At 39.5% G+C, this 27,608-nt stretch overlaps 2 protein-coding genes across 3 annotated transcripts in view; both read left to right on the top strand.

The window, feature by feature from the left end:
- Positions 1–2,862, top strand: part of il1rapl2 (interleukin 1 receptor accessory protein-like 2) — a 205,501-nt gene extending 202,639 nt beyond the window's left edge. The window contains exon 11 of the mRNA XM_057349250.1: positions 1,249–2,862. Coding sequence (XP_057205233.1) covers positions 1,249–1,934 — 686 coding nt within the window. The 3' untranslated portion in view covers positions 1,935–2,862. The remainder of the gene's footprint in view (positions 1–1,248) is intronic.
- A 1,730-nt stretch (positions 2,863–4,592) lies between these two features.
- si:zfos-2326c3.2 (mitogen-activated protein kinase kinase kinase kinase 4) overlaps positions 4,593–27,608 on the top strand; it is a 35,329-nt gene continuing 12,313 nt past the window's right edge. For both annotated transcript variants that reach the window (XM_057349232.1, XM_057349231.1), the window contains exons 1-21: positions 4,593–4,752; positions 5,385–5,450; positions 17,159–17,215; positions 19,131–19,256; positions 19,511–19,621; positions 20,256–20,346; positions 20,656–20,786; positions 21,335–21,389; positions 21,476–21,554; positions 21,723–21,898; positions 22,874–22,946; positions 23,473–23,662; positions 24,108–24,176; positions 24,461–24,517; positions 25,292–25,408; positions 25,487–25,627; positions 25,838–25,960; positions 26,452–26,516; positions 26,607–26,671; positions 26,749–26,813; positions 27,086–27,171. In XM_057349232.1, coding sequence (XP_057205215.1) covers positions 4,696–4,752; positions 5,385–5,450; positions 17,159–17,215; positions 19,131–19,256; positions 19,511–19,621; positions 20,256–20,346; positions 20,656–20,786; positions 21,335–21,389; positions 21,476–21,554; positions 21,723–21,898; positions 22,874–22,946; positions 23,473–23,662; positions 24,108–24,176; positions 24,461–24,517; positions 25,292–25,408; positions 25,487–25,627; positions 25,838–25,960; positions 26,452–26,516; positions 26,607–26,671; positions 26,749–26,813; positions 27,086–27,171 — 2,000 coding nt within the window. In that variant the 5' untranslated portion in view covers positions 4,593–4,695. The remainder of the gene's footprint in view (positions 4,753–5,384; positions 5,451–17,158; positions 17,216–19,130; positions 19,257–19,510; positions 19,622–20,255; positions 20,347–20,655; positions 20,787–21,334; positions 21,390–21,475; positions 21,555–21,722; positions 21,899–22,873; positions 22,947–23,472; positions 23,663–24,107; positions 24,177–24,460; positions 24,518–25,291; positions 25,409–25,486; positions 25,628–25,837; positions 25,961–26,451; positions 26,517–26,606; positions 26,672–26,748; positions 26,814–27,085; positions 27,172–27,608) is intronic.

The following is a 27,608-nucleotide window of genomic DNA, read 5'->3' as shown; positions in this document are numbered from 1 at the left end:
AAATACAAAATTATTATGCACAGTACACAGATATATATTATGTAAACACAAACTCTTATTCTGGATGCGATTAATCGTTTGACAGCCCTACTTAAAATATATCAGTGTGATTGTTTTGTCTCAAGATGCCCAGCAGTAATGTTTTTTGTAAAGTATGTTTTTAAAAACGACTTAAATATCCTAGTCCTGGCTTAAACTAATCCCTGTCCGGGAAACCGCCCCAACGTGTTTGCTTCCTCATTTGAAGTCATGGTATAAACTCAATTTCTTGCATCCCTTAAAAGTTACCACTGCGTCGCAGTGTTTTCCTGCATTCAGCAGTATTTGTAAGCATATTAAATATGCAAGACTTTGACAGCTTTATACATATGTAAAAAGATCCAGAAATTGACCATGAAATGTTCAATGTTATCAATCATCAGCATTACATCGGCCTCAGCGTATAATTAGACTTTGACGGTCATTGCAACTTTGTAAGCAAGCTCAAGGCCTATATAAATTATACATAAAAGACACAAAGAAATGTAAACTTTATTATAATTCATAATTTCAGGGATTAATATAGCAATAAACCCCGAGAAGCGTTGTGCGGAGATCAAAATAATGATTTGGATTACTGGTTGTTTGCAATACCTTTACAATAACTGACATTTTGTTCAGTGCGCAAAAGTATTTTTGAGTGACGCACATTCAGTGATAGATGTGAATAGTGCAGACATGAACACTAGAGAGACTCAGAGCCGAGTGTAATGTGACAGATGGAGCTCCCGCTGAGAGGATCAGGACACATTGAGGAAAGAAACAACCACGACAAATGCATCACGCCGAGTTCATGTGCCGTCCACTCTTCACACGGTGTCCATGTGTTTACTTGTGTTTGTTCATCATCTGGACGAGTCATTGCCACAGGCTTTGTGTCTCTGCACTAATGCACTGCTGTATTCATACTGCTCACATTTCTTCAGGAAAATACATTTCACTTAGGACAGAAGTAGGAGAAAATGTGTTTTTTAAGTGTAAAGTACCTCCTCTGTTTATGGATGGATGCTCAGGCGTTGTTACATGGTTGCTGTTTGTGTTGCTATGGTGGTTTGATTGGTTGCTAGGGTACAGCTATGCTGTTACTAAGGTGCATTAAGGTTTTTGGAGTGGTTGTGGCACAATGTTGTGTGTTTTGGCCCGGTTGTTGCATTGCACTTGTCTTTCACCACTGCGTTATGAATGACATGTCTCGCTTTCTGTCTCCAGCATACATTGAGGACCTGAACCGGAGCGTCGAGCAAAGCAGACGTCTCATCATCGTGCTGACTCCTGAGTTTGTGGCCCGGCGTGGTTGGAGCATCTTCCAGTTCGAGCCGCGGCTGCACAGCATGCTGGTGACCGGCGAAATCAAGGTGATCATGATCGAATGCTCCGACCTCCGCAACGTTATCAACTACCAGGAGGTAGAAGATCTGAAGCACACCATCAGAGTGTTGACCGTCATTAAATGGAGGGGGCCCAAAAGCAACCAGCTCAAATCCAGGTTTTGGAAGCAGGTCGTGTACGAGATGCCAGCCAAGAAAAAAGAGACCGTGTCGCGGCGGCAGGTGATGGACTCGGGCGAGCAAGGGCTCTTCGGCGACCTGCAGGCCGTATCCACCGTCGCCATGACGGCAACCTCAGCATCGCTGGTGCCGGCTCACGTTGAAATTCCAGACTATAACGAGCCCGCCCACTTGCAAATGCACCATTTCTGCCGCAGCTACGAATACGAGCTGCCCACTTCTGCGATAGCCACGCTCAGCGGCCGTCACGTGTACTGCAATCTGCCAATGACGCTGCTGAATGGACGCGTGACGCAAAATAACATTGGGAAAGCCAAGAAGGACATTCACTTGAACAGCACGTTCGTGCCGCTGTCTGGTCAAGAACTCTCCAGTGATATCTGGTAGAACCTCACACAGCAATCGCCCGCTGGGCCGGAAACATAGCTTTGCTGTTTTTACTTTTCTCTTCCTTTTTTCATCCGCATGACATCATCTTACCATTCGAAAAATCGAATAAAAAACATAATGGTTTCTCTTTTTTCTTTTCTTTAACTACCTGTGAAGTGTTTTGATACTTTGTTCAGAAAGATGAAGAGCTATTGATATTGATTTCGTACTTGAATTTCTTCTTTTCGAAGACCAATAATAATGACTCATGTTCAAGGTATTCATACTATGTACAGTGTCATATCTATTCTTTTGAAACACCACTACTTATTTGGTTTGGTTTCTGAAGAACAGATTATGACTTTGGTTGTCGCAGCACAATAATGTAAAGACACAAATACTCTGAGCTTTAAAGAATATTACGTTCTATTTATGCAAATAAATACTATTCCAGTGAAATAAGCACATTGATATTGTTTGTAGCCAGTTAGGAGGATGTATTTACACATTTTATACAGTCGACCATATACCGTGACAGAATTATGTTTGTTTGTTATTTTCTCAGAGCTTGCTTTTTTCTCACTGCGTCATTGGATGTTTATATGATGTATCTGGTATTAGATTAAAACATTCAGTGCTGCTAATGATTCATATTTCAGTAAGTTTGATCATTTGCATACATTATTCATATTTCACTTCACATAATTTAGATGTGAATGCCATGTTGCTCTCTCTCTCTCTTAAATCTATCTTCATTTCGCATTTGCGCAGTTACCATCATTTTACTTTTCAGATTTGATGTATGGCACGTCAATAAAAACACAGAAGAGAGATGTCCTTTATCTAGTTTGATTTAAAGGTTTGTTTTTGAAAGAGCAAATACAATATTTGTAATATACATTCAAAAAATTATCTTGAGTATCAGACGGTAAATAAATGAATATATGAACAACTCAGTCTGAGAGATGACTCTTTTTAATTTGGTAACTGGTAGCAGTTTCATTAATGCATTAGCTAACCATTGGGAATGTAGTGTTTTGTTTGCTTTTCAGTAAAGGAAGGGTCAGTTTTTCACTTTCTGCTCGTGCTCCGGGTTTCCTGTGTTTGTCCTGGAAGACCGCTGAAGGTTTACCTCATGAATATTAAGCAATTGAAGCGACACTGCCCAATAGTATCCAGCTGCGGCATCGCAGCTGCAGTTTCTGAACAGCGGTCACAGAATGAGGGGGCGGAGCTTTCGTTCTTAGACGAAGTCGCGCCACCTAGAGTCTTGGAGTGTGATTTGCTATTGTTACACGCGAAAACGTCATATTCTTAAGTAAGGCTGCTTTTCAGGTCAATACATTAAGGTATGGTACAAAAAGCCGTTTAAAACATCAATCTTGTGTAGAATTATTGTATAATGAATGTGTTTCAATGTATTAGCTTATTGTGTTCCTGTTGATGGTGTTAGAAATAATGTTTCAAACTTGAGAGCATTTTGTATGATTGTATTAGTTTTATTGTTTTATGGTTAAAAAAAACTGCAGCATTCTTTTAAACGAAACATCATTTAAATCCAACATACATACTGTAAAACAAATTATAAAAATTACAATTGATCAAATTCACCCAGTTTGTTAAAGTATAATGGTAAAACATAATGGCTATAATATAATCAAATGACACATGTTAAACAAATAACACAAAATATTAGCCTACATGTACAATTGCCTTGTTGAAATGGCTTTGAATGTGACTTTTTAATTTGACCAGTTTGGCTGGCTTAAACACACTGGCCGAGCAAAAAGGACAGTGGTAATTCCTGCAACAGTTGGTACATTGCTGCAACTCAGGTAAAGAATTACCTTGCTGAATCGTTGGATGTCTCTACAAGAGATAAATGCAAAACACAACTATATCAGCAGTGACAAATCCGATTAAAAACCTCGACGATAAGTAAAATCAACTCACAAACAACGCATATAACAAATGAAGTGGAATAAACTATTTATGGGTAGTTGATAGACAAATGCTTTTTTTTAGCTTTTTTTTTAGATAAATCTGCCATATGCTATATACAATAAATAAAGCCATTATTAAAACAATGCAATGTAACATCTTCTTTTCTAAATTTTGCTTTGTCACACCATAGGACACATGTACGATTAATCCGCCAACTACCCTTATATTTCTTAAAATAAAGGTAATGCCCAAATACAACAGGTCCTCCGAAAAGTAATCGAACCGTCCACAGAAAAAAATGGCAACAACTTTAAGCTTCAGTAAATTGATACAGTCATGCACAAATTCAATATTTAACAAATAACGTCATATACGATCGTTATTTAATACAAAATTCAAAAGGCATTGCACAAAACTCACCGTTTTCTCCGCCATTGTCGTCAATAACTCCACCATCACTTCCGTTCTGTAACCGTGGTTCAGAAACTGCGGTTCAGAAAATGTTGCTGCGGTTCCGCAGGTGGACATGTCTCACTGCCTGGTGACCTTCCGGAGCTTCTGCGTACGTAAGGTCATAAATATTTAAAAGACGACCGTTCACTAGAGCGGGATTCGTTATTTCACCTGATGACGAACGCCTACTTTACATATTTCAGCCAATCAGGTAATGCTACAGAGAGCGTTCCGTTATGTGATTCATATTCATGAGGCGGCGCCTTCGCTTTAGTAGGATTGGTAACTCCGCTGTGGAGGAGCTGGAGATGGGCAGACATACTGTTCCTCAAACCATGATCAGTTAGTAAACTATGCGACTTTAGCAGTCGAGCTCTTAAAGATGGCGAGAGACTTTACAACAACAAGTTTAAGCAATATCGACCTCGCCTCCTTACGGGTAAGTGTTGTGGTTGTATTCAACGTTGTTTATTACTTTTGTATGTTAACATGTTTTTTTCCCAGCCGCGATTGCTCGAAGAGCGACAAAAGGTGTTTTCCAAGAAATATTACTTCAGCGGCGACTGAACTTAGTTTTCGTGTCACTACTTGATAAGACCATTCTTTAAACACAACTGTCAAGATTATTTACATTTTGAAAATTAATTTCAGTTTATACAAAACTTTCTCCTTTGCTTTTGTGTTGTTTTTCGTAATGTCCCATGCATTTCTCTTTATCGGATAATTACACTGTCATAAATAGTTTACTGTTTCACTTAAATAAAAATGTGGGCAGTGTCTCAAAACATACTGTGCTGCCTAACTAGACAGCATTTTTAGTCTCAATTCCTGCAGCTGTCTACCTGAACATGATTTGGGCCATCACAATCTCAAAACGGGCTGTAATGCTCTATGTTTCGGGCATCATGAGAGAGCAGTGTTGTTGGACATCATACAGTAGGTTGATGGTCCAAAACTGCTGTCTACACAGTCAGCTGACTTACGAGCTTTTTTAATACTGTAGAATTTTGTTTTTGTGACAAACAGAAAATATGGACGTTTTAAAAGTGTTTTCATGTTGTTGTTTTTTAGGATCCTGCAGGGATATTTGAGCTCATTGAGGTGGTTGGCAATGGGACTTACGGGCAAGTCTATAAGGTTTGTGTCGGTGACTCTTTTTCCTTCTTAGATTACTGGCCGTTCTTTATTTTCGATCATAAATATGTAAACTGTTGTAAGCGTAACCAAGTGTCCGTGACCAGCGGCTTGTGAAATGACCATTGTTTGTTGTTCATCTTCTGTGTTTCACATCTGTTGGTATGCCAGTGTTGCTCATATGACCTACATGTGTGGTTTCGCCCTTTGACACCCTTTGGGTGGAGCTCACTTCCTCATGAACGTCAGGATATGTTTCCGATGAAATCGGGTGTATTTAAAGATGTGTGATGATGATATAGGGTACGCTGAAACATCCCGTGCTGTGGATATGTTGTTGATACATTCTCAGAGGTTTTCAGACATGTGTGTTTGATTCAGATCAGGGTGGACCTTGCAGTTAGTTTAACAGAAGTCGCTCACACTGAATCTGCGATCCAAAACAATATTCCCATTGTGGCTCATCTTGTGCAATAAAAATCACTGTGACCCACTGTTTTTTTGCCCTGTACAGCATTCTTCTGAAACCCTGCTGTAATAGCGTGATGTTCACGAAATCGCAGAGATAAACCCATTTAAGGGACAGTAAACATATACAGGATACGAGATCGTTTTTGTCTGGTAATATTTTGAACCGATTTAATAATAGTCCGATATTTGTAGTTGTAGTCTAATTCAATTCAGATTGCATTGTAGCTGAGCAACTTTACAGCAGCTTTCTTTGTATTTGTGGAAATCTAAGATAAAAAAATCTAAGACTAATAAAAATTGAGATGTAGAAAAAAGTCATCGTGAAAATAGGAAAATTATTAAACGTTTTGTGGTGTTAGCATTAATAACTGTGAAAAGGTCATTAAATGTCTTTAAGATATTAGACATGTTAAAGTATCATCACCAACATAAATATTAGACCAAACGTAATAATCATTTAATAATAGATTTTTTGTATGAAAACATGTGTTACTCCAGACAGAAAACCCACAAAGAGATCTCATGTCACCGTTCACACCAAGACGACCATCTTTATAAAGATAAACGTGTTAGCATCCACACAAACAGACGGTATGTTTATTTTAAACTTGCACACTGCAGTTTCACTTTTTAAATGTAAAAGAATATTGATTTTCCACTGTCGGACCGAGGCGTTCTTAGAACAGTTACAGATATATTTTCACTTGTGCCTGGTTCAAACTGGGACGATATATATCGTGATTCACACTCATTAGACGTGTCTAGGGCGATTCTGAAACCGCAAGGCTCGGATTCTGTGTTTTATGCTCCGCTCTTCCGTGAACCACGGCTCTTTGATGAGTAGGAAGTACCGCTTCATCTAAAATCACTACATGATACATTGTCTCAAATCATACTCACCACGTGTAGTGACGTCTCCCCTCAGGATGGGTCACTTGTCTGGATACCAGTTTCTCTGGCATTTCACTGAAATAAGCCCGTATCCGGTTTAAAACGAGCACAAAAAGCTGTAATATCTGATCGACCTCCATAACACCATCGCTATTCACATCTCATTCTGTCTATTAACTATTGGGTTACCAAGGCAACGACTGATGCATTTGTATTAAACTCCATAGAGCTTAGTTATTAGCCCGACAATGGAAAGTGAAACCATACCTGTAGTGGCTGGGCCGGATATGCGCGGAATGGAACGGTCAAGCAACGAGATGGTTCTGACCAACGGTGGTCAGATGGTCTAGTCTGCTGTGATTGGTCTACCGCGTGCAGTGTCGCAAATGGAACGTCGGCGGGCATTACACGGAGTGACGCAAATCCAACCCGGAACTGAAATTAAAACGACAGACGTTCGCGTGATTCAGACTCCTTTTTTCTCAAGCCAATAACTGTGTTATTCGTTCACTTTCGGCTTTACAACTCGGCAGACTGCTTACATTACACACCACATGAAATGTCATTTTAAGGACATTGTAATAGTTACTCTTTAAAGCAAAAGGGTGCATTGGTTTGGCTCTTTCGAGCATCTTGAAGATGTTGCCACTGTCTTTTTTCTAGGCTCTTTCAGTTTGTAATCTCAGATGGACTCTCTATGGGAGATCAGAGCATCTGTTGTAAGACTCCTTATTTATGCAGAAATCTCTCTTGAATATAGCAGAACAGCAAGTCATATTTGTAAATCTACATAGATATTACTCACACACGGAAGCAGAAGACCTCTGCCTTGTGCAGACTATTATTGTGAGAAATGATTCAATATTACACCGTGATATTGACTCTAATAATTAGTAGGCCTGCTACCTTTGCTTCATCACAATGTTTCTGGTTCTCTTTCCACAACCACTTCACAGTGAAACATGCTCTGTGTGTGATTCAACTGTTACCACATCTTTAAAGCCTCCTATGATAATGTGATGGATTAGGACAAACTGAAGCTAATTGCTGTTATTAAAGGCAAGAATTAATTGTATAACATAATTCATTTACATATGAATCACTTTTTTCGAAAACGTTTTACCTTAAAATATTTACATTTCTTCTAGAATTATGTTAAAATGATTTTCTTGTGTACCTTAAACACATTGTTGACAGTGGGGAAACACACATGACATTCTCTCGCTTTACACGTGTGTTCGCTGAGAAAGCTGGCTTCTTGAAATTCACCTTAGCCCTCTGGGGTTTTGGGACACATTTGGCCCAGGTAGAAATTTTAAAAGCATATGCAAACTCACTAAAAGCTTCCAGTACTGCACTAGCAAGTCATATGTGCCGTTTATTCAGACTTTTAGTAACAGGTGATTTGGCTCGTGTTGTCTTTAAAGAAAAAAAGCTTCCTCTTTTTTGACTTCCTCATTTTAAATTGACCTCACTGAGATCAAATGATTATTGATGTACGTGTTCATGTATGTGAACGAAACTTTGTGAAGCCAAAAGAAATTTTTAATCCTAATCCAGCTGTCATCTCTGTGCGCTTTTCTTTCTTTGACTTTTTTTCAACAGCACTTCCTGTTTATGGCCCAGACATTTAATACAATGTGACGCTTCTCAGGCATCCTGGAGAAACATGAGGAAATCCCCTCCGACAGAAATATCATCTGCAACCACGTGTGCGCTTACATCTTCAGCTCAGTTGAATCACTTGCTCTTTTCCCCTATACTGAGTGCACCGAAATGTGTATGTTACATTTTAAATATGAGAATTCAGTGTCTCTTGAAAACAAGCTGATTTTACAGAAACCCCCCAAGTCACGCCATTGGCTGAGCCAGCTTGCTGTATCGGGTCAGTCAAGCAAACAGAGCCACACTGTTTACACTTCAGGGAATTCAGCCTGCGAATAGCACACTTGACAATGACAGAGTAGAAAACACACATTTTTAGTTTGACATTTTTTTTAAGTTTCACGAACACACAACAACGTCGTCAAAATGATCTGTGTTAACACAGATTTGCGAAAACGTAATTAAAGGAGTAGTTCATTTTCAAAATAAATGTTCATGATAATTTACTCGCCCCCATGTCATCCAAGATGTTTATGTGTTTGTTTCTTTAGTCGAAAAGAAATGAAGGTTTTTGATGAAAACATTCCAGGATTTTTCTCCATATAGGGGACTTCAATGGACTCCAAACGGTTGATGGTCAAAATGACAGTTTCAGTGCAGCTTCAAAGGACGATACCAGACGATGAATAAGGGTCTTATCTAGCCAAACGATCGGTCATTTTCTAAAAAAAATTAAAAAGTCTATGCTTTATAAACACAAATGCTCGCCTTGCTCTGTTCTGCGATGCGCGTTCATGATTTCTCGTAATGCGTAGTTTACGTTGAAAAGGTCACGCTCTTTTAATATTACAACGTCCAGGATACGCACACGGAATGACCATTTTAAACAATAAACTGACACATTTGAATATGTGTCATTGAACATTCAACAGCTTTTGAACGGTCCTCCTTCTCCACATCTGTAAACACTGACTCGGTACTTCCGCCTACGTCAAGCGTGACCTTTTCAACATAATTATGTATTACGTGAAGTCATGAACGCGCATCGCGAGCAAGGCGAGCATTTGTGTTTATAAAGCATATACTTTTTCTTTTTTTTTTAGAAAATGACCGATCATTTCGCTAGTTTAAAGCCCTTTGAAGCTGCACTGAAACTGTCATTTTGACCTTCAACCGTTTGGAGTCCATTGAAGTCCACTATATAGAGAAAAATCCTGGAATGTTTTCATCAAAAGCCTTCATTTCTTTTAGACTAAAGAAACAAACACATAAACATCTTGGATGACATGGGGGCGAGTAAATTATCATGAACATTTCTTTTGAAAGTGAACTATTCCTTTAAACGCTGTATTACACATGCTAGGCCAGTAGTTGGTATTGTGGCGTTGTAAAGAAACACTACGCGCCTGTGCACGTACACATATCCAGGTTTGGGTTACGGGGGTTTAGGGTTGAATGGAAACGATGTGTCTCCACTGCTTGTAGTAGTGCAGTAAATCAACCCTTTGCCAGATAAATTTTCACAGTCCTGCATGCCGCCATTATTGTTTTGGGATTAGTCGCGAATGCTCACAGACTAAACGCATAATACACATGATGTCAGCGTTTTCACATGGTGTGTCTGAAACCACTCCCTCCTTCACTATTCCCTATATAGCGAATGACATTTGAGTCCACTATATGGGGAAGAAGTGAATAGTGTTGTCAAAAATATCGATTTTTCGATACATAATGATTCTGAAAAATCTAAAACGATTCCAATACTCATGTCCAACAGTATCGATATATCGATGCCAGCTGCGCTTTCCCATTCTCTCTCTCTTCTCCGACACACTGCACGTGAGCGGCACGCAGTATCAACAGAGCCCCGCCTCCTCTCACTGACTCGTCTCATGCGCTCATGTAAATTGTGGGAAGAGTTGAAAGATGGCCAATGCGGAGTCTTCGCGACCGGCTTTGGTCGACAAAGAACATGGCAGGAGTGCTGTTGGAACTTTTCCGGCTTTGAGGCAAATGAACATGGAAAGGCGAAGGACACAAGCAAGCCGATATGCAAGCGTTGCTACAGAGGAGTGCTAACACCACTAATTTAGCAAAGCACTTGAAGGACCAACATGCGGACTTGTATAAAGAATTTAGAGAGGTTGGTAACTGTTCTCGTTTTAAACAAAAGTGTAGCATTAATCACAAATCAAATTGATGTGTGTTGACCCGTTTTCCCCTTAATTGTAATATAAACCCAAGACAGTTGTCAGACTAAAGATTTCGGACAAAGTAGTTGCATCTGACAAGAAAATACCATAAAATTATGTAATTTATTAACTCTCGTGTAATTTCAGTGAGCGTGTGATGCACTTTTGTTTACCATAGGGCTCTATGTGTGCGCTGATCAATGATAATGTTAAAGCCCAAATTAAAATCTGCTCATAAAATACTACTGTTCATGATAACTCTGGGTTATTTAATTAAATTAACACTTGTACAACTTTTGATTTTATGTCAATGTATTAACAGTAGATTAATAAATACTTGAGGAGTATTTGTTTATTCATGTTTTTGCAAGTTATTACCATTAGCATAAATTCTAAGATTAGGTAGTTTTGTTAATTTTAAAGGCCTGATCTAAAAATTAAATGTGAAATATTTCCTTTATAGCTTCAGAAGGAAGCTGAGAATCCATCTACAGTGAAAACCCACTCACAGCCCACCCTACTAGATGCTTTTGAACTACGAAGAAAGTATGATGCAAACTCAAATGAAGCAAAGAAACCGAACACGGCCGTAGCAGAGTACATATGCATGGATCAGGTCCCTGTCTATACTGTTGAGAAACCTGGGTTCAGACAACTTCTTGAACATTTAAATAGCAGGTATGCCCTTCCTTCGCGGAACTAATTCATGTACACTGAAATCCCAGCCCTATACAATGAAACAAAAGAAAAACTCATGAACAGTCTTGGGGATAAACCTTTTTTTTCATGCACCACTGACCTGTGGACCAGCAGGGCCACTTCCACATTCATGGCAGTAACTGTGCAATTTATAACTGAATCCTGGAACATGCAGAGCTGGTGCTTGGGGTGTGTTGGGCTGAACTGTGAGCACACTGCAGAATGCTTGAGGGAGGCCTTGGAGGAAATCATACAAGAAACGTGGAAGCTGGATATGTCATACATGGCTGGTATCACCACTGATAATGCCTCGGCAAACAAGAAAGCATTTCAGCAGGACTTCACATGGGTCCCCTGCTTTGGGCACAACTTACATCTTGCCATTAACAAGGGCCTGGATATAGACCATGTGTTAGGAGCACTGTCAAGATTGAGAAAGACAATGTCTGCCTTCAGCAGGTCACCGAAGATGTTTCGACAGCTGAAGAAGAAACAAAAAGATTTGCAACTCCCTGAACACAGAATGATCCATGATGAGCCCACACGCTGGGACTAAGCTTATGAAATGGTGGAGAGATTTCTCGAACAGCAGCAGGCGGTCTGTTCTGTTTTAGCTGATGATCGAAAGAAATGGCACCTCATGCCTAAGGATTCAGACATTACAGTTCTTGAGGCTGTAAAAGATGTATTGAGCCCAATCAGCTCTTTCACGGATGCCCTAAGTGGTGAAAAACACACCACACTCTCTGACGTTCTGCCTCTGACTTGGAAGATCATCTCTACTTTGACAGTTGAGGAAAGTGACAGCAACCTAAAATGTCAGCTTAAAGATCGTATTAGAGAAGATCTCAGACAGAGATATGAGGACACACATCTTCAGCTGACACTGAACACAGCCACGTTTCTCGACCCAAGGTTCAAAAACAGTTTTGTTACCTTGGGGGAGGAGGTTAAAAATAATCTTGTTGTCAATGTGAATTTGGCAAAAGAAGGGGGCCAAAGTCAGCAAACATCTTCTCCAGGTGACAAGCAGCAACCAGCAAAGAAAGCTAAAAAAAGATCTGAAGGGACTGTTAACAAGCATACAAGGGGGAAAAAGAGTGAACTTGGAAGATGTATCATCCAGCGAAGAGAATATTGGTGCAGAATCGGAACTCAAAAATGAGTTCTCAGTATATGGAAAGATGCCCGAAATCTGTGCAGAAGAGGACCCTCTCTCATGATGGAAGACCCATGAGAAGACTTTACCTAACTTGGCCCAGTTTGCTAAGAAGTATTTGTGTATCTCTGCATCAAGCTCAGCTTCAGAGCGTGTTTTTAGTACATCAGGGCTCATTTGCAGTCCAAGAAGGGCACGACTTAAGGTCTTTGCACATACAATCCGAAATGTTCGTATACGTTATTTCGTATTCGTCATCCTAAAAATTCGTCACGGACAGAAACCTTGCACACTGAGTCCGATGCGTATTTATTAATCCGTTGCGGAAAAAATCGCAAAACAATATAAAATGGAGTCTTCAAGCAGTGATGACGATTTTGTTGTCCTCTCTCTTCTTAAAAAGAGAAAAATAAAGAGGAAATATTGAGTCCATCCAGTCCGGGTTGCGTAACGAGGAAGGAGAGTTCCACCTCCTTATCATGGAACTGCAGGATTATCCTGACCGATTTCAAATTTACTTCAGGATGTCAGTTGCTCAGTTTGATGCTTTGCTAGCGATACTGAAGCCACATAGTAAAAAGAAGACCACCAATTTCCGTGAACCAATTGATCCTGAACAGAGACTGGCAGTATGTCTAAGGTGTGGACACACACACACGCACACACACACTCGCACCAAACTGTGGCATCGGACGAGTTTTACATTAGGGACAATAGCCAAAACACCTTTGAAAACGATTCCTACGGATGCGAAAAACGCAGAAAATCGAACCCGGTCGAATTTTTTTATGACGGACGAAAATATCGGAGGCAGTGTGTAAATGTGATTGACACAACGTAAGGTCGTATTTATTTTTTAACGTGCGGAAATTTCGGACGAAAATTTCGGACTCAATGTGCAATGGGCTTTACAGAGGAACACATTGACATGATGGTGTTCCTAGCTCAAAATTTGAATGTTGCAAAGAAACCTTAGGCTATTATTAGGATGTCACTCTCACTCACATCTGTAGAAAATGTGTCCATTTAACGGAATAATAATTGTTCCCATGTCATTTTTTTGTTTATATATTTTTTTTTTGACATGCTTTGCGTAAGAAAAATATTTTTCTTAAAATACAAAAGATTGTGCTGTTTTATTTATTTTTTCTTGCACTTTATTGCCTTGGAATAGAGGTTTTTGACCTGCACAATACACTCACCTAAAGGATTATTAGGAACACCTGTTCAATTTCTCATTAATGCAATTATCTAATCAACCAATCACATGGCAGTTGCTTCAATGCATTTAGGGGTGTGGTCCTGGTCAAGACAATCTCCTGAACTCCAAACTGAATGTCAGAATGGGAAAGAAAGGTGATTTAAGCAATTTTGAGCGTGGCATGGTTGTTGGTGCCAGACGGGCCGGTCTGAGTATTTCACAATCTGCTCAGTTACTGGGATTTTCACGCACAACCATTTCTAGGGTTTACAAAGAATGGTGTGAAAAGGGAAAAACATCCAGTATGCGGCAGTCCTGTGGGCGAAAATGCCTTGTTGATGCTAGAGGTCAGAGGAGAATGGGCCGACTGATTCAAGCTGATAGAAGAGCAACTTTGACTGAAATAACCACTCGTTACAACCGAGGTATGCAGCAAAGCATTTGTGAAGCCACAACACGCACAACCTTGAGGCAGATGGGCTACAACAGCAGAAGACCCCACCGGGTACCACTCATCTCCACTACAAATAGGAAAAAGAGGCTACAATTTGCACGAGCTCACCAAAATTGGACAGTTGAAGACTGGAAAAATGTTGCCTGGTCTGATGAGTCTCGATTTCTGTTGAGACATTCAAATGGTAGAGTCAGAATTTGGCGTAAACAGAATGAGAACATGGATCCATCATGCCTTGTTACCACTGTGCAGGCTGGTGGTGGTGGTGTAATGGTGTGGGGGATGTTTTCTTGGCACACTTTAGGCCCCTTAGTGCCAATTGGGCATCGTTTAAATGCCACGGCCTACCTGAGCATTGTTTCTGACCATGTCCATCCCTTTATGACCACCATGTACCCATCCTCTAATGGCTACTTCCAGCAGGATAATGCACCATGTCACAAAGCTCGAATCATTTCAAATTGGTTTCTTGAACATGACAATGAGTTCACTGTACTAGAATGGCCCCCACAGTCACCAGATCTCAACCCGATAGAACATCTTTGGGATGTGGTGGAACGGGAGCTTCGTGCCCTGGATGTGCATCCCACAAATCTCCATCAACTGCAAGATGCTATCCTATCAATATGGGCCAACATTTCTAAAGAATGCTTTCAGCACCTTGTTGAATCAATGCCACGTAGAATTAAGGCAGTTCTGAAGGCGAAAGGGGGTCAAACACCGTATTAGTATGGTGTTCCTAATAATCCTTTAGGTGAGTGTATGTTCTTGTTCATGTTAAAATGTACCTCATCCAAGCTCAATTTCATGTTTTAGCCTTGTTATATTTTAATAAAAAGAAAATGTGTTAAGGCCTTAATGTTGTGGCAGTTTTTCCCCGTGGTATCGAAAATGGTATCGAATATCGATATTTTTCTAGGTATTGTATCGAAATGAGAAATTCCAGTATCGTGACAACACTAGAAGTGAATGAAACTGAGTGAACGATTTCAGACACTGACGTAATATAACCTGCGTCTCACAGTACTGTCGCGGACATTCGACATGACGGTTATCTTACACCTGTGTGGCTTCATGGATTGCTTAGTAAAAGTAAAGTTTATTTTCAACTTATTTGTCACGTTTTCGTATTAGTTTTTAATAAAGAGAACAAAACAACTGTTTGCCACGTTTATTTACTTTAACGTTTATTACGTTTAATAAAATGATTTAATATATTTAAAGTAAAGCACAACTGTCTATAACATTCATTTAATCTGTTTATTCTCAAAAACACGAAAATAACTGTCAACAAGAACAAACACAAGTGTATAAACGTGCATTCGTGGCATTAACGGTCACTCTCCTCCAGCCGATTCTAATCAAGCGGTCGTCGCGTGTTGTATCATGGGAAATAGTGAGTGAATGCACAGTCATATGCACGTTTGAAACGACGTACGGGTGAAAAATGATGACCTCATTTTTCTTGGGTGAAACTGGCTGTAAAGAGACAGTTTGCTGGTTTTGGTCTATGCTCGTCTGTGAGGTCATGACACAGCAGCTCACTGTTCAAACACTGATCTGTGAACATTCCCTGTCCTCATGTTGACCGCACTCATTTCATGAAGAAAAGCCATTGCGCTCATCTTCTGTGTCGGTCATCTGTTTCTTAAGCTCATTGCAAAACCTGTTAACACTTTGTGGACATCACACTGCTAATCATCATTTGGTAATCTGCGAACAAAGTGCACATCTGTGTCCCATTTGAAAACAAAAAAGACACAAGTATCATGTTCCTTACCGAACAATATAAAATACTTCAACAATTACCCCAGGACTGTTTGCTGAGGATTTGTTATCTAATGGAGTAAAAAGAACGTGACAAAGATTACAGTACAGTTTGATGAAAGTGAACAAATATAAGCTAGACAAGTACATGTTTAAGATCTCGTTCTAGTTATTTGGTTTGACACATGAGAAGAAAACTCTGGGTTTATATTCATTTATATTCATATTTGGATTTCGATACAAACGTTTGATGTGTTTTAAACATCCTGCCACGTTTAACAGTAAACAAGTTCAAACTTAAAAACCTTTGACGTGAGAAGACATTTGTTTTATTGTGAAAAGCGCCCAGTAGCTGGAAGATGACTACAGTACAGTTTCTTCATCATTCTTACAACATGTGGCTTTAGCAACAACACACGCCCCGGCCCATTTCACTGAAAACTGCCAGCGTTTTCTCAATGACTCTGTTGAAATGTATAAATGTGAATATCACAGTCCATGGGAAACTGGAACGTGAACACAGAAGAGGAACTGTTGTCATTTAAAATGCCTCGGAGCACATGGTAAGAAACATGTAGTGCCGTTTTTAGTTGTGATGCAAACAGTAGAATATAGTCCACTTGTGTTCATGCATCGTTTCCTTGAGTGAAAACACTGAATGCATCTCTATACAGATTGTGCATTGCCTTATTGACATCATAAGGCATCATTCATTACGTTTAGAAAATCAGAAATGTCATAAAACTTTCAATCATATATTGTCACATATGTTCGTATATACTGTGTGTATTAAATGACATGTAGTTTATTTATGATTTATTATGATTAAAGGTTAAAGAAACTGTGAGAGTTTTATGGCTGGAACACACTACAAGACTTTTATAAGATTTTTTTTTAACTAGACATCACACACTTGCAGACTTTTTGAAAGTTTCAGATAGAAACGCACTGACTGATCAGATCTGCAGACTGGCACAGACTTTCTGCAACAAGTCCAGAGTCAAAATCTGGGCAAAAGTCTTGTAGTGTATTTTAGCCTTTAGACAAACAATGTGTGTTATTGTTTGAAAGTCAGTTATAATGTGAATGATGAAGTATTTCTGGTGTTTAAGAATAATGACTGATCACTACAACACAGGAGAAGAACTTTTATATATAGTACAGTATGTTTTCATAGCACATGGGACTCTTTTATCTGAAAAGATCCTCACGATGAGCCCTTCAGCAGGGTCACATGCTCATATTTCTCACTGATATCCTTGTGTTTGACAGGGTCGACATGTGAAAACAGGACAGCTGGCTGCTATTAAGGTCATGGACGTGACAGAGGTATGACCGTCTGTCTGTAGCCCCCTACAAGAGAAGAAACCAGCCTGCGTGAAAGTCTTTTCTTGACGTTTGGCTCTTTTAGGTGCACACTGATTCACAGTCCACGTTAATGCTGCGTCCCAATTCGCCCACTTATACTATGCCCTTAAAGTATGTACTGCTTTTGTCATGTCAAAGTATATACATTTTAGTGCGTAGCAAAACTGAATGCACGCACTGGGACATGTGCTGCATCCCAATCCACATACTATCCGTCCTAAATAGTATTCGAAAATAGAATATACAGTATGTCCCAAATCATAGTGTGTTGAAAAGAGTATTCCAAAGATTCCCGGATGGTCGACTACTTCCGGTAAAAATTGGAAGTGCAGAATAATGCACACTCTAACGGCTGATATTACCCACAACTCACTGCGAGAGGGCGGAGTTTAGTGACGCTCCACTGCATTAATAAATGATATAACTGATGCGTCACTAAATTCATCAATATAATTATAGAGTTAACATTACATATGAAACAATGAATAAATAAATACTTAAATGCAAAGAAGAGCTGCATTTTGATGTGTGTGACTTTTAATGACCACAATGTTGTCTAGGCAACAACGGCCCCTTCCGTTTCCTGTTAGCATGTCCCAGTGCGTGCAGATTGTTTTGTTACACATTAAAATCTATATACATTTCTATAACAAAAACAGTACATATTTTTAGTGCACAGTATAAGTAGGCGAATTGGGACGCAGCAATACTAACGCAAAACTGAAGTGGCCGTTGTTGCCTAGATGACACTGTGGTCCTTAACTGTCACTTACATCAAAACACAGCTCAAGTATTTATTGATTCATAATTTTGTATGTAATGTTTACTGTATGCTCGCGTTTATTCATTTAGTGAAGCATCTTTTATTTCATTTTATTAACGCAGTGTAGCGTCACTAAACTCCGCCGTCTCGTGGTGAGTTCTGGGTAATATCGCCTGTTAAGTGTCTATGTATTCCCACTTTGAATTTTCACCGGAAACTGTAGACTTTGAGAATACTCATTTCAGCATACTATGATTTGGGACATACTAATTATATTTTCGCATACTATTTAGGACGGATAGAATGCGAAATGGGACGCAGCTGAAGTGTTAATAAGTGTTCATGTGGAAAAAGCCCTGATGAAAACAGATTTATGATGACAAAAATGACATTACCATTTTTAGATGTATAAATAAACCAGTGGGTAAGACTCAGCTCTCGGACAGCTAAACTAATTTCCGACATGAAATGAACTGTATATTTAATACGTGATATTTTAAATGATCATGTATTATATGTCATATTTACGTTTGAATTGCTCCGACTGTATGTACTGTGTGTGAGGAGGCTCAAATGAAAAAGGATGGGAACCATTACTTTAGATTAAATGATTCTTCGTGGTTTCTGAATTTGACCTTTAAAACTGTGAATAAAGCAACCGGTAGTCAGTTATCAACTATCTAAAGCTTTATGAAAAAGGAAAAGTCTCTCTCCCCAGCTGACAAATGCTGTTTCTTAGTTTCCTGTTGATCTTGTCTGGAGATAATGAAGCGTTCCAGCAGATATGTGAAGGCCAGATTTCTTCTTCTTAATCCATGACTGCCATACCCAGCTCTCCTTTGTTTTCTCTCAGGATTGTGTGTCGTCTGTGAATGCTCTTCATTTAGAGAGTCTCGAGCTTTTAAACCTCTTTAGGTTTTAAAGTTCATTTGTCTATAAGTTTCCGATCTGTGGATAATGGATACAGTTTCAAATTTCTGCCACGATTATAATGACTTGCCATTTCCATTATGCTTAATTCACAGTCCAGCGCTTTTCTTCTCTGGTGAAAAGGTGCTTATTTTGGAAGGACCCTTATAGAAAAGTCTTTGCTTTTTTTCATGTGTTTTATAGGAGGAGGAAGATGAAATCAAACTGGAGATAAACATGTTGAAAACTCATTCCCATCACAGGAATATAGCCACATATTACGGTGCTTTTGTGAAGAAGAGTCCTGCCGGTCAGGACGACCAGCTGTGGGTGAGTAACCGCTGAACACAAATAAACATCAGCCTGATGTCCTGTTGAGACTAAACCAGAACTCTCTAGTCTAACAGAAAATACATTTCATCCGTTTCGTGAAATCAAACTTTTGCACATACTTCTAGTTCGGTCAGATAAAGTTAGAGATCTTAATGCAGAGCTCTAAGCATGACATATCAATATCATGGGCATGTTGGTAAGCTCTTATAAGATCTCATATGCTGAAATGTATGTTTGTATTGACCCGTCAGCTGGTGATGGAGTACTGTGGTGCCGGTTCAGTCACAGACCTGCTGAAGAAGACCAAAGGGAACTGTCTAAAAGAGGACTGGATCGCTTACATATGCCGTGAAGTGCTCAGAGTGAGTACTCTACAGACCCTGACACCAAACTGTTCTTTCACACCAAGAACGATCACTATAGAAATCAAGTTTTAAAAATCATTTTCAAGTCCACACAATAACGGTTTGGGATCACTTTCAGAGTGATGAACAATAAAAACATTGACCGCCATATAAAACCCATTCCATTAAAAATGTGAAACTGCAGCACACGAGCTTAAAATGTGTGATCGCTGATAGAGTTATAGTTATCATTCTTGGTGTGAGAAGGTTTGTTGTATTACTGTCCAGTTAAAGGAGTAGTTCACCTTCAAAATGAAGTCTTTTTCTTGTCATTTCAAACCCGTATGACTTTCTTTCTTCTGTGGAACACAAAAGAAGATATTTTGAAAAATGTTGGTAACAGCACAGCCCCCATTCACTTCTGTTGTAACCAATGCAAGCGAATGGGGGGCTGTTAATGACATTCTTCAAAATATCTGCTTTTGTGTTCTGCTGACGAAAGAAAGTCATACAGGTTTGAAATGTCAAGAAAAAGACTTCATTTTGAAGGTGAACTACTCCTTTAAAAAAATGCTTTTTTGTGAGATTGAATGCAATAGTTCCTGTTATTTGTCGAATAATTTTGACATGTTTAATTCAATGGTGCTCTCAGGGCCTGTTACACCTGCACTCGCATCATGTGATTCATCGAGACATTAAAGGACAAAATGTGCTGCTGACAGAGAACGCTGAGATTAAACTGGGTAAGACGGTGTGTTTGCAAAACAACATGTGTATGTGACAGGCAAAGTACTGGTTACATGCTCTCTTTAACCTCCTTTAATTCACTTTCACCTTTAAAGCAAAATCATTTGTTTTTGCTTTTTACTGTCTATCATGACTTTGTAAACACACTCTTTATTTCTCTCGTGACAGACACTCTCGACACATAACATACATTTCATGAACAAGTATATTCTCATCAGTCAGTGTCAATGAACTCAATGCATCACTATGTGTGCATATATGGCTGGAGACATTGTTTCACACTGGTTTTGTTTCTGTGGTGCCAGTGGATTTTGGTGTCAGTGCTCAGTTAGACAGGACCATTGGAAGAAGAAACACGTTCATTGGGACGCCATATTGGATGGCACCAGAAGTGATTGCGTGTGATGAAAACCCAGACGCTACATACGACTACAGGGTGAGTGAGAGACCACAATCCTTTCTCCCTCTTATTTACCTTTAAGAACATTTGTTAACTATGCAATCGGGAATGGCAAGTTAAGACACAATAGACAAGTTGATGTCTGAACCTAAAGAGACTTGGAAATGTACTACATACTGTAGACTTGTGTTCTTTATCTTTGAGACTTGTCCTGCCATGTCATAATTATCGTAATTGAAATATGAAAACCTGTGACATTCTTGTCTGAGCTGTTCACATCCTCGGAATGATCCGTGTCTATGGCAACACTTATAGCATCAAAGCAAATCTGTGTAAGATAATGTTGTCAACTGCAATAAACTGCATTAAATACGTTCATGTTAAATTTGCGTTAAGACATTCGTCTACATGGACAAAACTCAATTATAGGAATTTTTTTAGACAGAAATATTGTACAAGGACGCTTCTTACAAGCAGAAATCTCGTAATTACAACAATTCCATTTCTCAACTATTTCTCATTCTCAAGAGAGTATAATTGTAAACATAGTATGATTTCCTAAGCTCATAAATGTCTTGTTTTAGAGTGACGTGTGGTCTCTGGGCATCACAGCTTTGGAGATGGCAGAGGGAGCACCGCGTAAGTAAAAACACACAATTATAAAACTCATCAAAACAGATGCAGGAGTTACAATAGTTACATGTGTTTCTCACAACTCTCCTCAGCCTTGTGTGACATGCATCCAATGAGAGCGCTCTTTCTTATTCCACGAAACCCACCTCCCAAACTGAAGTCCAAGAAATGGTAAGATCACTTTTGGTTTATTATACTGGATAATTGGACCAGCGCAAGCTGAAACATTTCTGATTTAATTTATAGTAATCATTGGATCCCTAAATACTAGCATTCATTTGTATTATGAAGTGTAATGACGAACGCAAATGCAATAAATGTTTTTTGTTGCTTCCCAAGGTCTAAAAAGTTTCTGACATTTGTGGACAGTTGTCTTGTGAAGAACTACCAGCACAGACCGTCCACAGAAACCCTCTTACGTCACTCGTTTATCAAAGACCTCCCCAATGAACGGCAAGTCCGCATAACACTCAAAGATCACCTGGACAGAACCAGAAAGAGGAGACGAGAGAAAGGTGAGCGATCATTTATGTTGCACATACTGTATGAACAAATAGAATAAATGCTATATACGTATGTATAGAAATAATTGTTGGTTTGATAGCATGTAAAGGCTAATTCACACTGATTCGACACATGCCAACACCAACAAATGTCAACAAACTCCAACACCAAAAGACGCAAACAAACACCAACAAACTCCAACACTAACAAAATCCAACATCAACAAACTCCAACACCAACAAATGTCAACAAACTCCAACAAAGACAAATGCCAGCAAACACCAACAAACTCCAACACCAACAAACTCCAACAAACTTCAACACCAACAAACCTTAAACTCTAACACCATCAAACTCCAACAACAACAAACGTCAACGAACTCCAACACCACCAAACATCAACAATTTCCAACACCAACAAATACCACAAACAACAACAAATACCACAAACTCCAACCTCAACAAATGCCAACACCAACGAACTCAAACAACAACAAACGTCAATGAACTCCAACACCAACAAACACCACAAATTCCCAACACCAACAAACTCCAACCACATTCTACATTCTCAGTCACTGATCCAATAAACGCCAACAGTGTGAATTAGCCTCAAGTAAATAAACACTGTGATGAAGGCTAGCTATCACTATAGAAATAATCCGAGAACCAGTCAAAACGTCTTTGTTGTTGTGACGTGAACAATAACTCACTTATAAAGTGGTGCTCTGGTGGGTATTGTTGGGGTTAAAGGGCTTTCTGCCTGAATATAAAGTGTCTTTTTAACAGAGGGGAACATTGTATAGTGGAGAAAAATGGTGGTTTGTGGGTGGATTTCATGGCTCAGGATGCACATATTAGTGCCACTGAGGCATTTTGTCATCCGATTTCCCTGTATACTTTTATTCCTGTCTCAATCAAATGGCTTTTGAATGTTTTCACGGTTGAGGCCTCTGTTGGAAATTGATCAAATGTATCCTCAACAGAGGGAATGGAATATGAATACAGTGGAAGTGAAGATGAAGATGATGGTATGAATGAGGATGAAGGTGAACCCAGGTATGTGTTTATCCATGTTTCTCCATTTCAAGAGATGAACAGTTTTTCTTTAAACAGGACATATGACAAAGAAACCTTTCCAGAGCTGTTACAAGTTGCTTTGCGATTCATTTGTTTAATGATTGCTGTTGTTCTTTCAGGGGTCCAAGCACAAAGTGTTAAAACCTTAAATGTATAAAGGTCATCTGTTTTCATTATTCTTATTATTATTATCTTTGTAGCTCAGTACAAGTCATAGCTGTGCTTTATCATGAACGATATGACCAATCACCATCAAGGACTAAAAGTGTTCTTAAGGAACCACATATTGCCCTCTCTTGTCACCCGTTACATGTCTGTGCGGTGTCTGGCAGTCTGATGCTTGAAGACGTGAGGGTTGTGCTCATATAAGCGTGTGGTTACAGTGCATTCAGGCATACGGGTACGGTTGAAATGCCCCGTCAGTGGTCTCCAGATGGCACAGAAACCTTTCAGCCCTGTTGCGTTTGTCATTGCTCTGTGTAAGGCGTGCACCGTTTGCTCTCAGCTCTTTAGTGAACCTTCCCGGCGAGTCCACGCTGAGACGAGAGTTTCTTCGACTGCAGCAGGAGACACACTCACAAACACAACTGCTCCAACAACAGCTCCAACATCAAGACAACTACAAGAGACAACTGCTCGCCGACCGACACAAGAGAATTGAGCAACAGCAGGAGGAGAGGCGGCGCTTTGAAGAAGTATGAATCTTCATGCATCACTGCAACATGATTATTGAATCAATTGCTTTACAGAAGAAATATGTTGGGCTACAAGTTTTATACCTTTAAGGTTTATGCTCTTTTCATGACAACTCTTGGGATCAATTTTAGCATGTGAATTGTCAGAAAACAACTGGACTCACTATAAAGACTTGTTACACGTGCTGTAGCGAGTATACAAGTGATGTCACAGTAAACAGATGTATACAGGTGGAGCTGGGGATGGAGGAGGGTGATTGATTATTACAGCTCTTATAGTGCTTACTGCACACTAGCGACACTATATAATGTATTTGTAGATGCAGAAGAATCATGCATTGTCATTGGCTAGGATCAGTTTGAGTCCGGCTGGTTTGCAGGATTGCTCATTGACAACGATAGTGTGTGTGCAATCTTTTGACCTGTACTGTATGTGTTTGTGTAGCAACAGACGAGACTGTTACATGAGACTGGACTGCAGTGGCCAGAGCTTCAGGAGATGATATGGCAAGAGGTAAACGGCATGACAGTACATCAAATGAAATGATTCAGAACTATTTGTTGTAGAACATTTTCAGCATGCGCTCAAGACATGTTCTTCTGGAGGTCTCACTGAGTGCGTGATATTTAAAGTCATCTCATTCACACTGTTTGCTTTCATGACCTACATGACCACACAACAGCATAATATGCGCTTGACTAGTTTAGACAAGTATACTTCAAGCGTGGTGAGAAATTACAAACAAAATCTTGTATGTGTTTATTTGACGTCTTTCTCGTATTCTGATTTCATTGCAGTCTAAGGATGGTGACCATCACAGGACCGATGCTGAATCAGGGCCTGTAGCTGAGCAGGTACACACTTCCTGTCATTCTAAGCATGTGCGATGAAATCATTTCTTTAAAACAAAACTTCTGTCGTCGTTTACCCGTATGAAACTGCTATGAGTTCGGATCCAATAACAAAAGGCAAAATGCTGAAGAATGCATTGCTAATGGATTTCATACATTGAAAGACACAATAAAAATGATATCATATCATAAAATGGTCCATACAACTTTATAGGGATGTAAGGATTCACCGTGAGCCGGTTGAAAAGCGATTATAATATGTGACGATTCAAATCAGTTGAGATGTTATAAAAATCGCAGTATATGTCTTGAACAGCAGGGGGCGCTGTTTTTCTGCAAACTTGGTAAACGTGGATATGCTGATATTTCTTAAAAAAGAAAAAGTTAGGGTAAGCGTAGATAAAGTCTTAGTTTGTTTATATTAAAGAGACTTTTGTAGTATTCATTTTTTATTTGGTTTGGAATTTGTTTTATAACTGTAATTTAGATTTGTTATTTGACATAAACAATATTTTTATTTTACAAAGAATTGTGCAGCATTAGAGAAATAATAAAAGGGCAGTTGTTCATTTTAAATTTTCCTCAACTCATTCTGTAAAAAATGTGTGATTAAATCGCATGGTGAGATCAAAATCGTGAATCGCGTCGCATCGTGAGCTGGGGAATCGTTACGTCCGTACAACTTTATAAACGGTTAATATGACGTTAATATGCTACTTGCACGTATCTGAATATTAGCGTTGCCGTGTGTTCAAGTGTGTGCATGTTTCCCATCAGCCCCAGCAGGGCAGGAAACCCCACCGAACGCTTCCTAGAGATCAAACCCAGCTGCTGTTCCTCCAGCACAAGAGCCCTAGAGCCGCACCCAGCTGCCCCGCCACACCACATGATGCGGTAAACACACGGACACATCACAGCACACGGATAGAACCACTTGTAGAATGACTGACGCTGTGAAACTCTGCCATTCAGATGACGGCCATGTTGGATTCTCTGGACAACCATCACGTGAATCTGAATCAGATAGCCGTCAGGATTCCTCAGTCCCGCTTGGGGTCAGGAAGCAACTCGAGTCCATGTACTCCAGCGCTCCAGAGAGCCGCCAAACCCCCGGTGCAACATCACACCATGTTAAATGATTGACATCATGTGAAACTCGCTTTAAAACATTCAGCTAAAGAAATAGCTTTGCGCTTTGTATTATTCGTACGTTTACCGGATATAGTTTAAGCATTAAAACACTGAGAGAAAAATAGGCGGTTGTAATTAAAACAGCACACTGAAGAGGATCTGGTCTAGATGAATCGACGTGTGTCATTTCAGAACATGAACCTGTGCTCCAGCGGAGAGATTCATCACAGCAGCTCAATGTCTGATGTCTCCACCACGCCTCTCTCTCCAACATTAGATGATGTCTTCTTCAACCCCGCTCAGCAGCCACCCAAGGTTTGTGTTCTGTCATGGAGGATTGTCTAATATATATATATATTTTTTTTTCCTTTTACTCGTGCATCGTACAGTGAAGCTTACTTGTCAAATACATTTGTAAGAAAAAAGATCCGAAAGTTATTTGTGTCAGAAATCTTTGCATAGGTGCAACAGCTTCATTTGTGGTCAAACAGTTTCCTCTTCCAAAGGGAGGTGTCTTCCTTCCTTCCTTTAATGTGACGGATGCATTCAGCACACAGATGCGGTCAGCACTTAAAACACACACACACACAACGGGTTACAACAGGTCATAGCGCAGAAGGGACATTTGAATGTAGGTCATGGGTTTGATGGAATGATGAAACAGCTTTCTGTAAAAACAAGAGAAAAATGAGTGTCTGCCAAAACGCCAATGGATCCATACAGCACAGCGTTTTTCACAATTGCTGTTTCAAAAGTTTGTCATTCCCACGAAAATATGTAAACATGCTTCAAACTGTTGTTTCAAGATTCCTGAGCGAACGACCTCAAAGTACTGCAAAGATGTCATGAGCCATCACAGATTTGGATCCACGTAGGTCTTGTTTTGCTCTGACGTTATTTCACATGGTGTGTAGTAGTGTTTCACCTCCGCTGATGAGCGTGTGTTGTTGTCATGAATTAGTGGAGGCTGTCCGTCTCCTCTGGACCACAGTGTGAACATGTTTTACTCCAGCAGCAGTCAGTCAGGTATGAGTCTACATTTATCATGTTCCTGAATACTGCCGGCTCAGTTTGTTTTTGACATTCTTGGGTTTTTTTGTCAGGTCACCAGAGGACGAACAGCCCACCAGAACACAACAGAAACACTGTGACATCACCTCAAAACCAGGTGTGTGTCCGTATGAATCTAACGTATAATAATCCGGTTTTCGAAGATTTGCCGCATTATTTGAGTTTTTTTGGCTCATATAACTTTAAGCGTTAAGAGCACTTTTTTATTTCCAGTAGTAAACATTTTAGTTTATGGCTGAGGCAACGTTTCTCATTTTGTTTCAGTTTTTCCAAACAAATATGATTATTGAGTTCAATGAATAGAAAGGTTTTAAGCGTTTTAGCTGACAATAATAACTCTGGTTGTAAGTGGTCTGTTTTTGTTTTTAGGGTTTTGGAATGAAGTCACACTTGAGTCCGTTAGTGAAGTTAGCCGAGTACTCTTCCTCCAGTGATGATGAAGACGAGAAGAGCAGGTAATCTTACACCGACACGTTCATTTCTCTCTTCTCTCCACCCAAAAATGTTGTTCCAAACCTGCGTACATTTCTTTGTTCTGCTAAACACAAAGAAAGATATTTGGAAGAATGTTAGCAACTGGGATTTCTGGGATGTCACTGACTACCATCGGAGGAAAAATTATTGTGTATTTCTTTATTCTGTTAAACACAAAATTAGATATTTTGAAGAACACAGTTCTGGAGCACCATTTATGAAACAAAAAGAAATTCTTGATTCTGATTGGTTAATGTTATGTCAGTCTCTATACGGATCATTGTGGTGGTACTTTAATCTTCGTATCACTTTGTCTTGTCAAACTAATGGAGGTGTTTTTAATATTAAGTTTAGTTTAAAACTCGTGATATATGTCTCTAGACGCCCATGTGTTTCCAGTTAGATACGAAGAGCTAAA

This window comes from Triplophysa rosa, linkage group LG13 (genome assembly GCF_024868665.1).
Source record: "Triplophysa rosa linkage group LG13, Trosa_1v2, whole genome shotgun sequence".
Taxonomy (NCBI): Eukaryota; Metazoa; Chordata; class Actinopteri; order Cypriniformes; family Nemacheilidae; genus Triplophysa; species Triplophysa rosa.
Note: the sequence above shows the minus strand (reverse complement) of the source record. Positions and strands in the feature narration are given on the sequence as shown.